At 40.5% G+C, this 17,819-nt stretch overlaps 1 protein-coding gene across 2 annotated transcripts in view; it reads left to right on the top strand.

The window, feature by feature from the left end:
- Positions 1-436: 436 nt before the first annotated feature.
- Positions 437-17,819, top strand: part of LOC125637219 (atrial natriuretic peptide receptor 2-like) — a 43,342-nt gene continuing 25,959 nt past the window's right edge. For both annotated transcript variants that reach the window (XM_048851428.2, XM_048851427.2), the window contains exons 1-9: positions 437-739; positions 1,764-1,860; positions 4,253-4,385; positions 6,906-7,029; positions 9,005-9,109; positions 9,776-9,878; positions 11,625-11,770; positions 14,740-14,812; positions 17,597-17,744. In XM_048851428.2, the coding sequence (XP_048707385.2) occupies positions 686-739; positions 1,764-1,860; positions 4,253-4,385; positions 6,906-7,029; positions 9,005-9,109; positions 9,776-9,878; positions 11,625-11,770; positions 14,740-14,812; positions 17,597-17,744 (983 nt within the window). In that variant the 5' untranslated portion in view covers positions 437-685. The remainder of the gene's footprint in view (positions 740-1,763; positions 1,861-4,252; positions 4,386-6,905; positions 7,030-9,004; positions 9,110-9,775; positions 9,879-11,624; positions 11,771-14,739; positions 14,813-17,596; positions 17,745-17,819) is intronic.

The raw sequence follows: 17,819 nt of genomic DNA, 5'->3' as shown, positions 1-17,819 counted from the left end.
ATTCTGAGCTATTGGGCTTGCAAACAGAATTTAAAGTGAAACACAGAGTGAAACTGAGTACAGCAGAAATGAGCTTTAATACAGCCTTCGGCCTACCAAACCAATAGACAGCAATACTGCATGTGCAGAGGCAGTGTGTTCGCGATCCAACACAAGTTATCGTGCTGAATGCAGGGGTAACCGGGTGGAACTCTATGGCCGGGGTTATACAGGAGGTGAGACTAGATCAAAATGCTCCCTTCTGTGCTTAGAATCTATGAATCCATTTTACCCCACACCGAGCCTGCATTCTTCTGCAACTCTCTTAGCAGGCCTTCGGGGAAATTTCCCAACAGGGAACAAGAGAAGACCTGAGGGTCAGGAGCCACCTGGGCGAGGGGCTAAAGTCTTCACACTCCTGTTCCTTCCCGGCGCTGTTCCCTTCCCGCAGCGCCTGGGTACTTGGAGGGGAGCGGCTCTGTGGCTGAGATGACAATCTGGTGCCTCCTCACAGGTGCTTTGCTCGGGATAGTGGGGAGATTCCCACTGCACAAAGGGAAGGGGAAAGGAAGGAGGACAAATAACTGCAGCCGCTAGAGCTGTGATCAACCCTGGCTGGCTGGCAACCTGTGGGGAGGGGAGAATCCAGCTGAGCTGCAGCAGCAGCAGCCCTGAAGCTAACTGGGCTCGATGCCTATTTGGGACCATGGGAGCTGCCAAAACACCTGCCCCTGGGCTCCGAAGCCTCCTCAGTTTACTGGTAGGTAAACTGCATAGATCCTTCTCCTATATGGTGCGTAGCCAAGAATTAATGATATTGTATTGCAGTGGTTGCCATTACTACTTCTGAATTACGGATTGTTCCTAATATATTCTATTTCACTAATATAGATAGGAACAGTTGGTTCTACTCTCCTCCACTCGTATGCAGAAGACAAATGGCAGAATCTATTGGAAGAAAATATTCTATTCTGCTAATATATAGGAAACTAATTAGGAGAATATGTTGCATTCTATTCCACTAAATGTATGGAACAATCATTAGAGAACACATTAGAAGACTATATTGTATTCTATTTACTGTTTTACTAATATGCAAAATATAATAGAATACATAAGAAGAATATATCATATTGTATTTTATTCTATTCTTCCAATATATAGAATAGCAGAATACATTAGAAGAACATGTTCTATCATATTCTTTTACTAATACCTAGAAAAAAGCGGACTATTCTATTCTTGTTTACAAAGTATAATATATCTTATAATATATCCTGCTGTTTTTCTGCTATATACTTTGTGTCCCATCAGTTGTGATTAATATATTCTACTTTTATTAATAGAACATAGTATGCATTAATAAAATACTATTAAGAAAAAAGAAATTCTAAAAAAATTCAGTATAACTTTTACATGTTATAAAACATGTTTATATTTATTTTATTAAGGCTATTTTATATTAAAATGATTTAAAATTAAAAAGAAAAGGAAGAGAAGATTTGGCTGGAGAATGACATTTAAAAAGCACACAAGCTGAGTTCTGTTTAAACCCAGAGCACAACTGGATTAGCTGAGTTTCTCTTATTGTTTTAGAAATAATTTCTGGGGGGTCATGTGGGAGTATAATGAACCCGTAATCTAGTTTCTGAGCATTTAGGTTATTCCTGGCTGTGATCTTTGGTCCAGAAAGTTGGAGAGACTTTCTATTTTAAGAGACCAGACTTTGTAGACAAAAATTCCTCTGTTTTACAGGATTATTGGTATGTTTTTTTCCATGGCAGGTGATATTAGTGGACGGGTGGCACGACCTGGATAACAGCGACTATGATTGCTGGCCCCTGGAAAAACCGGATGAGTATAACATGCTTGACTGTGGAGGTGAGTGGGTTCCATAGTTGCTCAGGGAAGATCATCTCTGCCTGCTAAGGAAATGGATGAGAATGTGAAAATTTAAGTAATGAGAATAATTCCTAATACATCTCAGGTCTCAATCCTAGTGGAAAATATTTCAGTCAGCAGCAACATCTCTTTCCAGATGAATTAAGTCAAGGAAAGTGGCCAGCACACATGTACTTCAGAATAAATATTTGTCTGGAGCGCATCTGTTCCAAAGGGAACATAATTAGAATGATTAAAAAAGAATGAAATCATTGTCTTCAAGCAAGGAATTTTGTTTGACATTAGAAAAAAAATAAACAAACAGCCTAAACAAAACAAACAATCAGCCCTGCATTGCAGCCAGATAGTATTTAGTACTTGCTTCAATTTTACCATGCCTGTTTCAGATTGGATGGGATTTATTTAAACACTAAGTCAAAAAGTGGAGCCTCCCCATATGTATTTTCATGCTTTAATTCCCCCCACACCTCTATTCAATAGACACAAATAATGAATCTTAGATCTTTATACACCTACAAATAATACTTTGAAAGATGAGTTTCTAGTGCAAAAGAATCAGAAATGTAAAGGCTACTTGTTTGAAACTCAAAGTGTTTTTTTAAAGCGTTTAGGAGTAATCAGAAATAAGAATCGAAATGATGAATGCAAATAAGCAGTTATATAAATGCTGGAAAAGGTTAGGATGAAATGCAACAACTTCTGACGTACTGCTGCAAAGAGAAATAACAGGACCCAATACTACAAGCTATAAACTGGTAAAACTTCCATTGAAGTCTGGGTACAGACTGAAGGCTCAGGCTCAGAATGTAACATAATAATGTTAACATTGCCTCAAAGTTCAGATCAAATGGTGAAGTTCAAAGAGTATTGACTATAAATTGGATGTTCTCTACCCCGGTGTATTTCACATCTCTGTTATCCACAATTTCTTTGGTGTGCATATGTATCTATTAGTGAATAGACTTAAATAAAGGGATTTGCTGCTGTTGTGAATCCTTTTCAAGGAAATAAAGCCTTTTGCTCTAAGAAATTTATTTGACTGCTCACCTAGCTGCCATGAAATACTCTCAACCTAAACAATTATTTTACCTTTTAATGATTTGTTATGATTGTTCTTCTAATGCTGTTGACCCAAAAGGATTGTTTCTTTTATAATTAACCCTTTTATATCTGAAAAGGGAATTATGTGCAGAAACAAATCGTTTAGATTACCATACGGTATCCAAATGAAGAATATTCTGATAAAGGAAAACTCCAGTGTAATAGAAGAGAAGTTCTAATCACATCTAATTATAAGGAAAAGGAAATCACTACTGAATAGTAACACTTACTCACATGAGTAATCGTGTTTAAGAAGACTACTTGCTTAAGTAAGGACTACTCATGTGATTAAGGGTTTTCAGGAATTGGCTCTGTGTGTACTGATTCCTATGCTTTGTTCAGTGATATACCCTCTGAGAAAGGAGGACTGTATTTATGGCTTGACATAACCAAGAGATTAATAAGACTGGGACTTTCCAGCTTGGAAAAGAGACTAAGGAGAGATATGATAGAGGTCTATAAAATCACGACTGGTGTGGAGAAAGTAAATAAGGAAGTGTTATTTACTCCTCATAACACAAGAACTAGGGGTCACCAAATGAAATTAATAGGCAGCAGATTTAAAACAAACAAAAGGAAGTACTTCTTCACACAACACGCAGTCAACCTGTGGAACTCATTGTCAGAGGATGTTGTGAAGGCCAGGACTATAACAGGGTTCAAAAAAGAACAAGATAAGTTCATGGAGGATAGGTCCATCAATGGGTATTAGCCAGGATGGGCAGGGATGGTGTCCCTAGTCTCTGTTTGCCAGAAGCTGGGAATGGGCAACAGGGGATGGGCATCTGGCATTGGCCACTGTCAGAAGACAGGATACTGGGCTAGATGGACCTTTGGTCTGACCCAGTATGGCTGTTCTTATGTTCTTAACTGTTACTAGCAGGAAAACAGTGTAAATCAGGAATAACTGCACTGCAGTCAGCTGCGTTACACTGGAGTGAAATTGATCCAAGTCAGAAGAGGATCAGGCCCACCTGAGCAAAGTGAATAGGGTTTGGTCCTAAATTTCCAAGTGCTCTGATTAGTTAGCTTGCACACTGTAGGGATTTTTTTTAAAAAAAAAAACATTCTTCTCCAATAGGTGTTATTTTGGAACTACCTGTACACTATACATGGTGAAATCCTTTGGCCAGCAGTAATGACCGGAAGAATATTTGTAAAAACATTTACATTTCAATTGGATTTCTACTCCAGAACAATCTGTCCAGTTGCATGTAGCTGTAGTAGGTTAAACCAAACATGTTGACCCAAAACTGTGTGTTATTTCTAGGTCTTGAGATGGCCTGGGTCCAGAGACCTCCAGAGAAGGCTGTGAGTGGGGAATTCTTCAATGTAACTTATGCAGTCTTTGCTTCAGATCACTTTTACCACTATGCTGTGCAAAACGGAATCCTCTCTTACAGGTACCACCTCCTGGTGCAGGTTTGTGTGTAGACAAGGTGTCAAAGGATTAAGCTCCTGGGAATGGGTAGGCCACTGGTGTACTGAGACCACTGCCGATCACGTTGACCAATATTGTCTCATTGTTTACTTGTACTCCCTCTTTGCGTTCTCTGTGTCCATCTGCTGTTTCTTGTCTTGTATTTATATTGCAAGTTCTCTGGAGCAGGGACGACCTTTTTGTTCTGTGTTTGTACAGTGCCTAGCACAATGGGGCCTTGGTCCATGACTGGGGCTCAAACATGCTATGGTACTACAAACAATAATTTGTATTAATAATAATAATCACTGCTGCTGAATAGTTGGGTGGTGCATAGGCTATTATATTTGTTATTCATCTCTCCCATCCTCAACCCAGACTGCTTGTTTCATCCCACTATTACGTCTTACCTTTTACATACTGAGATCACTGGGGCATGGATATGTTTGTTCAGTGTCTAGCACACTGGGACCCAGCTTGGTTGTGGCCTATAGGTCTCAATATGAATAATAATACCAATAATAATTGTTAATGCACAACACACACATTAACTACAGTATGGACCCAGGCCTGTGCCTATTGAAGTCAATGACAAATTTCCGATTGACTTCAATGGGGCCAGAATTTTCCTAATGTATCTAGATCAACACACTTACAGAAACTTCTACAAATGTAACTTTGTATAATAAGGCAAAATCGAGGGATTAACATGATGCCATTGTAATGACAAGTATTAAAGCTAAGCAGCTTGTGACATTGGATCACTGAGATGCATATTTAGGCCCCAATCATGTACTATGATCCATGCAGAGCAATGTAGGATTGGGGCCTTAACCTCATTTCACCATTTTCTATGTTGTTTTTAGGTATTTGGTGGGTTAAAAAAGATGGTAAATGCAAAAATTCAGATTACACAGAAAATGTTCCCGTGCCCTCCTACGTGTTCATTTTTACAAGATCCGATTTGTGAGAGTAGTTCTTCAGAGAGAATAGTTTTTACATGTTCTTTAATATTTAAAGCTGATATTCAAGATTGTTAGGTGGGGAGGAATTTTGACAGCATAGGCGGCTTTAATCATGAAGTTGTATTTTGTTCATGTGGGTACTGAGGGCTTTTGCATAAACTTTAGAAATGATCTGTAATAATAATGGTAAAACTTTTCTTCATTTTCCCCAAAATATTCATAGCTATAATGTCATAGCAGTAAATTATAGCATTGTGATGATATAGCCATAAAATAAACTTTCTTCAATAGCTGGAAATAGGATTATTGCTACAGTCTTTCCAATGGGACTTGTGCTCCTATATCATTTAGGAACGCTTGAAAATCTCACTCTGAATGCATTAATAATACACACAGGTATCAAACACTCAAAGACAGGACCCTTAGGCACCAGTTCAACAAGACGCCTCTTTTTAAATAGGGTAGTAGTCCGATTAGCATCAATGGGATGCTGCCTTGCTTAAAGTACCTGATCCCAAGGCCATTGGAGTCAACAGGAGTCATTCTATAGAATTCCCAGGGCTTTGGATTGGGCCCAAAATGAGACAAGTACTTAAGCGCTTCGCTGAATGGAGATCTTAGAGTTTAGGGGTAAAATGTTAAAAAATGCGCAAGGGCCAGATTTTCAAAAGTATTTAGGTGCCTGAAAACACAGATAGGTGGCTAGTGGGATTTTCATAAGTGCCTAAGCAGGTCAGGCGCCTAACTCCAAGTTAGGAGCTAGGGGAAGTCAATGTGAGTTAGGTGCTTCAGCACTTTTATGAATCCTACTAGCCACCTAACTGCATCTTTAGGTGCCTAAACCCCTTTGTAAATCTGCCCTTAAGACACTCTTGAAAAATTTACCCTAGGTGAACCTTAACTCTGTCTCTTTAAAATGTATTCTCCTTTTATAACACTACTAATTACTTGTCAGTTAACACAATTTGTAATAGGATAAAAACTGTTTTTTTAAATAGAGCTTTGAATCCAGTAACAGTACACTATATAAAGTCTTTAGATTTTAAGTCTCAGTCATATCTACAAAGTAAGCCACACTTGAAAACAATCAGTTACGTTGTTTTGAAGTAAAGAATGTTTACAATGGAATGCCCTGAAGTTCAGACAGACAATCACTCATTTGAGATGGTGCAGAGACTATAAGTAAGATGGACATCATCAGAAGTGGCATTAAGATCTGAGCCAGGGTTGTGCGGCCAAGATACCCCATCTGGTGGTGTTGTCAGGGTGGAGGGCCAGGTTGAGGTGATGGCAACTGCTGGAGGATTAACAGCTGCCAGACCTTTTCTGGACCAGACGATGGCCCAGTTGATAGCAGAGATCCATCGCTGTGGGGTTATTTCCACACACAGCAAAACAATATAAAGAAATAGCAATGTGTCTCCTGCTGTGTATATCTGTGCAGTGTAAAGAACAGGACTTCATTACATGCCCGTTAAAATTTTTTAGGAATGAGAAATGAATATAAAATTATCTTTGCATTTTAAAAAAATGGTTAGCAATGCTGCAGCAGCCAAGAAGTTCTGTGAAGAACAAGAGTGCCCTTCCAACTGGAAAGATGCAAATGGAGAGAACTGCTGTGTCCATCACGCTAACATCCACTCCTGCCCTTTGGCCTTCATGGTTAGTACAATTGGTGTGTCTGTTCTGCATGCTAGATGAGACACTTTAATAGCCAGGGTCAAAATAATGAAAAATGGGGGCCTAAAATTAGGCCCCTAAGTCCATATTAGAGCCTGATCCAAAGTTCATTAAAGCCAACAGAAGGACTCCCATTCATTTCAGCAGGCTTTGGAGCAGGCTGCTAGAGACCAAACAAAGAGCCTGATTTCCAGAAGTTCTGAACATCCAGCTGTTTCCATTAAAATCAATGGGAGCTGCTCAGTGACTTGCAGAGTTGGGCCGTATATGAACTGGTTTTATCATATTTGATCAAGGTAGAAAAGAATTCAAAGGCCAGACAATAAGCTCCTGATGGCTGACTTTGCACTGGAAGCAGAATCCATCCATTTCTTCTGGACTCTGTTAGAGTACTTGTACTCAAACATACTGGGTGAAATCCTAGCTCACGGAAGTCAAGGAGGGTGTTTGTGCTAAATTGTAGAGGGGGACAGTCTGTTCCTCTTCACTTTGTGTACTTAACATATTTAAAATGGTGGCACCGGAATGACGTGTTAGAACAGTTTAGTCTGTTTGTATTTACGGAGGGCCAGATAGTACCCATAGGACCTGAAAGGACAGGAAGTTCTACAAGATTCCACTCATGACATTTTTAATGTATTCTTTCAGCAGGAGAGAAGGCTTCACAGGGGAAAGCACATGTCTAGCCCATGAATCACGTTCATCTCACCCAGCTGCATCTTGTGTCTTCACAGCAGCTGCGGCCCTGCTCCTTGCCAGCACAGCTCCATTGGAGCCACTCTGTTAGGGGTTCCCCGGCTGACCTCAGAACTTCCCCTTGAAGGAAGGGGGCTACAGAAATATCATCCAGCCTGTGGCTGTGTAATCTTTTGGCTGGAATCTCCACTGGCACAGCACAGCACAATATGCATCCTGCCAGCATGCCCAGTCCTCCCTCAGTCTGCCCACTGGCTGCCACGTCCCTCAGGAGCACTCCTGTGTCCGCACACCACCCTCTGTGGGAAGAGAGAGGGTACGCTGTTGTGGAGGTGTTCTACCCCCAGATCCTTGTGGGGAGGGTGAGATCAGTGAGTGATTCTAGCGCAAAGGCACCACCCTGCCTCTCGCTTTTAAAGTTGGAAATATTTTTGAGCTTTCCTGCTTAGACAAGGCAAGCCTCTATAAAATAGCCCCCATAGAGCAAAATTGCTGCAGCAAAGTGGGTTCGTGCTACTGAATGGATAGTTACAAATAAAGCTCTTTCCATTAAGCAGGAGCTTTCAATATGGTGTCATCTTTTCAGGTCGGTTTTACCTCAGCTAGCATGAGCAATCCATTTCTTTTTTGTGTACTGTATTTTAAAGTGCGTGAATAGAAATGCGTGAATACATATCTGAAATTTAGCAATCAGGATTATGCCATTTAAAAACCCATGATCTTCAGACAGCCATTATAATTCGCAGTGCTGCAGCTGCTGGGAAATTAAAGTCTATTCAATCTTAATGAGAAATGCTCTGGAAATAGGAACTTTCATGAAAGAAACACCATACCCCATAGTTGTCAAAAGCAGAGCTGCAGTGAATCTACCATGTAGAGAATAAAAAATTGTGGATGAAATTCTACTTTTAGTTACAGTGAAATAAATACAGAATAACTCCATTAACTTCAATAGAGTTACTCCAGATTTAGGTGCCTAAATGAGATGAGGACAGAATATGGCTCATGGACTTTAAGTGAGTGAGAGTTTTGTGGAATTTTAAACCGGACTATCAGTCCAGGTGCTCCCTTCTATTTGTTTGTGTTTTATTTTAGCACACAATAGTGTCATTTATGATTGAGCATTGTCATAATGAATAATACGTTGCTAGTTATTGGAATAAAGCACAAGGCCCCCAAAGAGTACTAAATTTAAGAGTATTAAGGCCTGGAATTTTCCTTGTTTTATTATCTATTGAAATAACTGCTCTGTTTGGTAAAGGGGAAAGGTGGAATATGTGGTCCGTGGATTCCGGATGATGGCCAGATATTTACTCACACCTTATCTACAGCTGGCAAAATGAGTCAGGCAAACTGGACTGCCAAGGTATAGTACATTTACGGCATACTATGCTCTAGACCTTTTTACTAGCAGGCCAGATCCTGCAGTCCTTATATAGGAAATCCACCCACTTATTTCATTCAGCGTTATGTGCATATAAAGGCTGCAGGATAAAGGCCTGATACTGCGAGGTGCTGAGTGCTTTCAGCTCCCAACTGATGTTACTGGGAACTGAGTGCACCTAGCATCTTGTTTCCAGAGGACTGGATTATACTTCGGCTTGTCTCACTTCACTCACTTCATGACAGCTCCGTGAGGGTTGCCAACATGTATCAAAAACATTTATGGAAATAGCTGAGGCTATCTGCCCCCCAAAAGCCTTGGAAGAACATAGACTTTGCCTCTCCCAGAGGCTGACCTATTCAACAGAATTGTATGTGCTGCAGTAGGGTTGGGTGGAGTTACAGATTCCCTCATTGAGAGACAGAGGTCTTGAGCGGCCATTTAGCATCCATTCTGGTAACAATATCTCATGAGGTTTGGAGACAATTGATCATGTTACCACATGGGCTGACGGGAAGATTATAAGACCTCTATTGCCTGCGAATAGGAAGAAGGTGAAAATAAATCTAGGGGAAAAGAGATTAGATTATTGGTATTGAAAAAAAGTCCAATGTATGAAATTTAAAGCAATGGCTGTTTGTTTGGCAGGTAGTTTTGGTTCATGTGGGTGTGACCTCTCTCATCGCACACATCAGGGTTGGGAAAATGCAAGTTGCTCTGGAAGCCAAAACCACTGTGCTCCCTGCAGTAGGTATGGTATGAAATAAAGACTTCTCGTATGTTAAACAGGAATTACACAGCCCTTCCAATTGTATTGATAGGCTAGAAAAAGCACTCATAGCCCCTTTACAAGTGAATATATCCCATCAAATGTTTCTACAATTCTTTTTCAAACCATTTGAAATCTCTAAAGTTTCTCCAGCTTCTCGTTGCCTGTGTAGGAAATGAGAACCGTAAAAGGCTGCACTTGGTCAAACAGCTGAAATCAAATGCCAGAACCAGCAGCTTCAGGCACTACAAGGCTTATTGGGGTGTCATAGGGATGCAAAACTGTTCTACCACATGGTTTCTTTATAGTATATGGACATTCATCATCAGACATGAAGCAGGCTAGCCTGAGGCATGACAGCTAACTTGCAAACACAAGTGATCCTTGAGCCTGGTGCTACTGTTCATATAAACCTCAAAAACACTGCCCAATGTAGTACTCTTGTGTTCATTTTAATATCATTGTTAGGCATTCAGAGACCTCTGTGATGGGCATGGTACTGGAATGCAGATTACAATGGAATAGACCTGAAGCAGGCAGAATTATTACCAATTTTTTTCCAAAACATTTTGGTAGTTAGGAGATCTGTGCTTTCGCTCATCTCAGTGGCACTAAGTTTTTTCTTGCTCGAGAATCTGAGGCCTGGTCTACACTGTGGGGGGGATCGATCTAAGATATGCAACTTCAGCTACGAGAATAGCGTAGCTGAAGTCGACGTATCTTAGATTGACTTAGAATCACTTACTTTGTGTCCACGCTAGACGCGATAAATCGATCCCCAATAGATCGATCACAACCCGCCGATCCGGCGGGTAGTGTAGACGTGGCTGAGGTACAGCATTCTAGTAGTGAAGATCCGTGAGTGAAATACAGACCCCACTGGAATTAATGGAAGTTTTGCCATTGACTTTCACTCTAAAGTATCTAAAGAAATTCCCACTGGGATCATGTTTTAGTAAATGAAATGAGAAAACAGTGATTTTTTTAATGAAGTTACCATTTGCCATTGGCCTTATTGCCTACAAAACAAAACAGACAGCTATTACCTATCTCTCATCTCTTTGAACATCTCATCTGTAAAAATCATGTCTTTCAGGGATACTTTTCAACTTTGTGAGCATTTGCTGATGTTTGGCTTCTCAAACAGAGACACTTCCATATAGATTACATTACATCTGATATCGGTTCTAATTTTCATGAGCATTTGTTTGAAACACCTCCTAGCATGGGTTGGTTTGTTCATTTTGCCTGAAGTTATTCACACTAGTGAATACCAGTCCTGCTGATTGAAAGGAAAGGGGGAAAAGATGGCTTTCTGTTCTCCTGACCCCTAGGTCTCCCAAGGGTTAGGCTGAGTATACAGAGTAAGGGACAGTCCCTGTCTTCAAGAACATACAGTCTAAACAGGCAAGACAGGCAACGAGAAATAAACAGACAAAAGGTAACAACCAAGCAACCCATCTGCAACAACATGGCAAAAGCACTGATGTCCACGGTTAGTCTAAGGTCAGTGTATTTTTTGGGTCCCTAGATTACATTTAAAATCCACATCTTTCAACTGCAGCACAAAGATCCTAGAATTCCTCAAAACCTGTTCCTTCAGATATTTTGTGGCCTCTCATGGGGATCCCCAGCTCAGGAGCCATATGTATTTGTTACTGAATTGAGTCCTAAGAGTGGATAGAGCTATTTTCAAGTATTTTGCTCTCTACATCCCTTTTTGCCCAGTCTGCGGAGACGGTGTTTGTGAAGATGGTGAAGGCTGTTCCACATGTCCAGCTGACTGTGGGGAATGCCCACTGACAGCTGATGCGAGGATAGCAATTGCCTTACCAATATGTTTAGTCTGTGCTGGCTTCATTCTGACAATAGTGGTAAGTGTCAAATGAAATCTTCTTTCTCTTCTTTTATTTCCATCATGGTTTCTTCATGATTTTATTGTTTACAACACAGCTTTTTACAAGCATAAGAATAGGTTCTCTGCTAGACACAGAACCCCCTGGGTAGATCCAAGGGGGAAGAAGAGAAATGGGAGGAAAACTTGCATCTTGATTCTGGGGCCCATTCTACACCAGTCCTGGTATAGTTTAGAGCAGGCCCACATTGCTGGAGAATGGCTCACAAGGATAGATCAATATAAGGAAAATGCTTTGTGATCCTTTGGGATGGAGAGTGCTGGATAAAGAAAAGAGGATGTATTATTTTTACTTACTCTTTTACTGTATTTCTGCAGAATAGGCCCTTCTATTGTTTGCATTCATATAGATTCCTTTGTATCTGAAGGTACATAAATTAATTTCTGAACATTATGGAAAGCTGTTCCCAGGGAAATATTTTCAGATGTATAGTCATGGTATTGATTGTGTACATTATGAATAACTTGCTTGGTTTTAACCCATAAGAGCATTGGCTCTTTGTTATGGCAAGGATCACTTCTCTCCTCATGTCACACTGCTGTGGTTGAGATATCTGGAGCACTCAATCTAACACCTCCTGGTTAATTGCAAGGGAATGAAGACAGAATGCTCTTGCTCAGAGGAAGAAGGATGATCTTATGGTTAAGGCACTGGGTTGGGATTCAGTTCCTCCTATCATACACTTCCTATGCGAACTTGGGCAAGTCACAGTCTCTGTGTGCCTCAGTTCCCTACTTGTAAAATAGGGATAATAGGTACCTATTTCATAGAGCTCTTGTGAGAATAAATCTAAAGTCACAGCCCTGGGAGACACTTAGATACTACCATGCTGAAGGCCATATAATTAGATAAAACTGTGGAATTAGCTTCCTGCTTCAGATTGCCACAGCCCAGATCTGTTACCTTTCCAGTTACAATGCAAGACCTCTTTGTTCTTGCCAGCTTTTTCTAGGGGCAAGAGAGAAATTGCTGGGAAGAGCATTGAGAGACTCTGGATGGGAACTGGAGAGTTGTGACTACTTTTCTGAAGGGCATTTTCATGGAAGAAAATTGTTGTTCCGTGTAAATGTGTCCAGAGTCTCTGGTGGGCAGTGGAATATTTTACTTTCTAAGATAAAACACCCCAATGTAATGAATTAATTAAATAATAGAAAAGTATCAGTTACACAGCTGTTAAGCCTCTTTACATTTGCAGTATCAAATATATTAACATAAAGTAGACTTGATCCTGCATGCCTTCCTTGGACAAAACTCTTATCACAGTGAGAGGGTCGGTATGTGGAGTACAGCATTGGACCCTTGAACTATTGCAACTAGATGAGCATCTTGAGGTTTCCTAAGCCCATTACAGTGGGCCAGTTCTCCTGGTGGTGCAAATAGGCATTGCTCAGGTCCACCAGGAGGATCTGACCCCACATGTTGATTCAATGTCGGTTTGTTACTCAAACATTTTTATTGAGGATCTTCCAACATAATACACATCAGGCGACTTCACCTTCCATTTCCCACTTCTTTGCAAGACAGGCTGGAGTTCAATCAAGCTCCTTCAACCAGATTTCCATGGATAACTTTAAAGTCATCATACCAGTTAGGTAAACAGCTAGCCCCCTTCTCACTTATGCATGTATTAGCTGTGAGTCTCCAGAATAAACCTAATTTACCTATTGTCTCAGATATTCTTTGATTTGCAGGGATTATGTTGTTTTTCCTCTTATGCTGGAGTGCATGCTAAGTAGCATCTACCTAGCTTCTACAGGTAGATGCTACTTAGCATTCTCTGCTGCTTGTTGCTTAGTCCATGTATAAACTTGTTTTTACAAACAGAGCTGGAAAGATCACTTGTATCCAGTTTTCAGCATACAGCAAGATCATAATCCTCCAATGATCCTCTCTCTCATATGGTCTGATCCAGCCCCATTAAAGTCAATGAAAGGATCCCATTTAATTCAGTGGGTATTGAATCAGTCCTATCATCTTTGTTTGATTATGGTCCTTGCACATGAAAATACATCTCCTTTTCCTGAAAGCGTAGGCTGATTGAAATCAGTGGAAAGACTCCCATTGATTTTCTGGGCTTGGAATCAGCCCCAGAGCTCTCCCAAAATTCTGCCACCACTTCCCAAGATGTCACAAGAACTCTTGTGTTAATTGGGTTTTTGTTACTTGTCATCCATCCAATGCGTGCTGTTGAAGGTAATATTAGATGGATAGCAAAATGCTGACCATCTAATATTTGTGTTTAAATTGTCTTGTTATTTTATCATAGCTAACCTGATCTACAGACAAGCATGTGCTTGTATAAAATGGGTTTATTGTACTTGACAGCTTTTTGGTACATCAGTTATTAGACGTACATCTTATTTATAAAATAGTGACAGTGTCCCATCTAATGTTATGCAAGATACAGTACTTTGTGTAATAATGTACCATCTAATTTGCTGCTCTGGGGCCTGATGTTGATTGTCACATACTGTATAACCAGTAACTGCTGCTTATCTGGGGGTGGGGGGGAGTGGGAGGGAGGGGAGAATGACATTTGTTTACACATTGGATGTTTCCAAGATGTGAAGTGACGTTCACCACATCGCTGGTTAAGAGCTGGGTTCTAAGTGCAGTGCACAAAAATGCAAACATGGACTGAAACTAGCAGACTGTCTACTACAAAATGTCATGTTCTTTAGTCTTCAGAATTACTGATGTTTGTATTTTGGTGTTTGATCCAGATCCGTTACTTCTGAGTCAGTCAGTAAGACGTTGAGAGAGGATGGAGGCTAAAATGGTGATTCTTGTTCAGACACCTGTAGATTTTCTATTTGAAAATATCCATACAACTAATCATTGATTGGCTACCCTCATCCCTAGTGCAACTCCACTGAAGCCAATAGAGTTGCCCCAGGAATGAATTTGGCCTGTTATGCTTTCTGCAGTGGTTTCAATACCAGAAGCAAAAGATGTTTTGGGATGAAAGCTGGATTATAGACTTCTCCCGCATCAAACAAGGTTAGTAAATGATGTAATTTTGATGCTCTTATCCTGTTGTGTAAATGAAGCACACGTGGAAATATATCCATATTTCATAAGGGTCTGACCTGAAGGAGGAGGATCTATCTTTGATAGGTGCCTGTCACCACAGCATCTGTGAGCTGATCACTGGAGTTTTCCTTTAAGGGTGTTATTTTAACTTGAACCCTTTGGCTTTGGCTACACTCGAGAGCTTACAGGGTGCAGCTGCACTGACTCCTACAGCGCTTCTAGTGTAGCTGCTCTACACGGACAGGAGACAGAGCTCTCCTGCCGACACAGCGCTGTCCACACTGTTGCTTAGGTCGGTGTAATGTATGTCACTCGGGGGTGGGAGGGTGGCTTATTCACCCCCCGAGTGACATAAATTATACCAACATAAGTAGTCGTGTAGACATAGCGTAAAGGTCAGGGTTTCCCCCCCCCACCCTCCCCTCCACACACACGGTTTGGGGGCTTTTTTCCTATAATTTATGGTGATTTACAAATAAAAGACAAAGGAACGGATCAAAACTACATATTTCCAGATGGGATTTATGTGAAAAGGGGAACAAGAGATGGTGGTGGCCCGAGTTGCTTTTTGATCCAGCATGCTCTTTTTAAGTGACTTCAATGGAGCTACGTTGGATTTGCATAGATGTAACCGAGAGCTTAATTTGTCCCATTGTGTGTTATCCGTAGCTGAAGTAATTCATCATGACTTGAATTTTCTTCAATTTATCTAATGTGCAAAACTGTAATTATATTCGTTTTCCACCTGGACATTTTAACATCGGAGCATTACTGTACAGTTTATCATACAGTATGTACATTTGCTGTATTTACCGTGTCATTTATTGCTATCATATTCTAGAGAAATATATGGGCCAGATCACTGGCTGGTATAGATTAATGTAGTTCCACTGAAGTCATTGGAACTACATTGATTTACACTAGCTGAGGATCTGCCTTTATAATTGTAGTTCTGCCTCCATAAGGTATTGCCGAAAAGGTCCCATCTGCTTTAAATATATAATATCATGTTCAGTACAAGTAAATGGGATAAGACTCTATTGCATTAATTTAGTACAGATACTTGGAGCTCTGTGTTCATTTCTAAGTAGTGTAATGAGATACCTTCATGGTCTTAAGGAACAGATATCAGGTTAATAAGGAGTCTAATTTACTAAAAGCAGCCAAGATAGTTGCGGGGGGGAGAGACACACAAAATAAAATTTATTGAGACAGACAGTAAGTGTTCAGAGAACTAATATTTTAAAATGAGTATAGTAAAACAGCATGTCAATGAAATTCACAACTGGTACTAAACTGGGAGGAGTTATGAACTCCACAGAAGGCAGAGAAACAATGCAAAGGGACAGAGTGATTAGAAGCATGGGCAGAAAACAACAAAATTAGAATCAGCCTGGAAGAATGCAGAAATGGAAACAGGTATTCAGTGGGAGAAAGAAGCCTGGAGGGAAATCAAGCTGAAAGAGATCTAGAGCTAATAATGGATAGCCGATTAAAGTGAGATGGCCTAAGTTTGCAATGGGATATAGCAACAAAATGCCAATGCAGTTCTGAGTTGTTATGTCCCTGTTCTATGGCATTATGCTTCTGCATAAAAGTGTCTCTCTCTATAGCTCTGAGGTGACCTCAGCTGGGATACTGAGTTAATTTCTGTGTAACCCTTGACTAGAAAGATTAGCACTAGACAGAGTTCAGAGAAGAAAAACAAAAGCAACTAGGTGGCAGGATAGACTGACTTTTTTTGGAAATATTTGAAGCGTTAGAGATATATTGAGAGAAGGGTAGAATGATGTCTAAGTGAGGCCATATGTCTAACAGAGAGACTTGGAGTGTAAACATCACGGCAAGAAGGCTGTTACAGTAACAGAATGAAATCAAGGAAGGGAATATTTAGGTTGAATACCAGGAAAAATTTTGTGACAGATCTATCAGGCAGTGGAATAATCACCCATTGCACGGGCACATTTAAAATGAAACTTGGCAGAATGCTAGTAAAGACACACTAGAGAACATTCCTGCATTGGCATGCAAATTAACTGGAAACCTAACAGGTCTCTTCCATTTCTAGACTCAGGTATTGTAGGGCAGAATTCATATCTACTTATAATCCCTCTCTCTAACTATCTCTACAGCTCTCATCAACATAGGATCCAATCTGTGTACATTTTTCCATGAGTCAGTCTAATCTGCCCCCTATGTAGTTTCGTTGCTTTGAGCTGGACAAAAGGCATCACCTTCCTCCCCCCTCCCAAAAAAAAGACATAAAAAATGTTGATATTCTAGATTTTTCAACCAGCTGGATTGTTGCTTTGCTTTGAATTCCCTTTAATGTCAGAATCACTTCCCACAATAATAAATTTAAATTCTTCAAAGAGTCCTAAATAGATTTGTAACATCATAGGTTTGGGAGTTTTTTGTATTGTCTCTTCCCTTATTGGCTTTGTCCCTTGCATAAAATGACACTCACTGTGTTTGAAATTGTTCCATTGAGGGCTGACAGTTTGCCTTTGCTTTCAAAACTGACTTCAGCTACTGATGTTAGTGGGAGAGGCCACTGGCTGTGGCTGTCAGCCACAGTCACGAGGTTCCATTTTAACAGCTGAATCCTAAAGTAAAGCATCCCTACTGCAAGCATAAATGAGCCTGCGCTCTGGTGCCATGGGCAGCAGAGCTTCCTATGTTTATATGATTCAGGAGTCTTCTACATGGGCACCCGCCTATAATGTGCATCTCAATGGCTTTTTTTACTAGATCGCTTGCTACGGACTGCAATGGGCAGCATCGTTAGCGTGGCCCATGCACCCAGTGACTCCAATGCCAGCTGTATCACTGCCCTGAGTTCTTGCACAGCAGCTGTCAACTCGTCCAGGAAACAGCACTTCACCCAGACAGGGATATAGTAGGCTTATCTATCAGTCAGTCTTTGTGTTATGTTGTGTATTGTAGTTACACCCGTGCAAGAGGGAGACTTTCA

The sequence above is a fragment of the Caretta caretta genome, chromosome 5, assembly GCF_965140235.1.
Source record: "Caretta caretta isolate rCarCar2 chromosome 5, rCarCar1.hap1, whole genome shotgun sequence".
NCBI lineage: Eukaryota > Metazoa > Chordata > Testudines > Cheloniidae > Caretta > Caretta caretta.
This window is presented reverse-complemented; position numbering and strand designations above follow the sequence as displayed.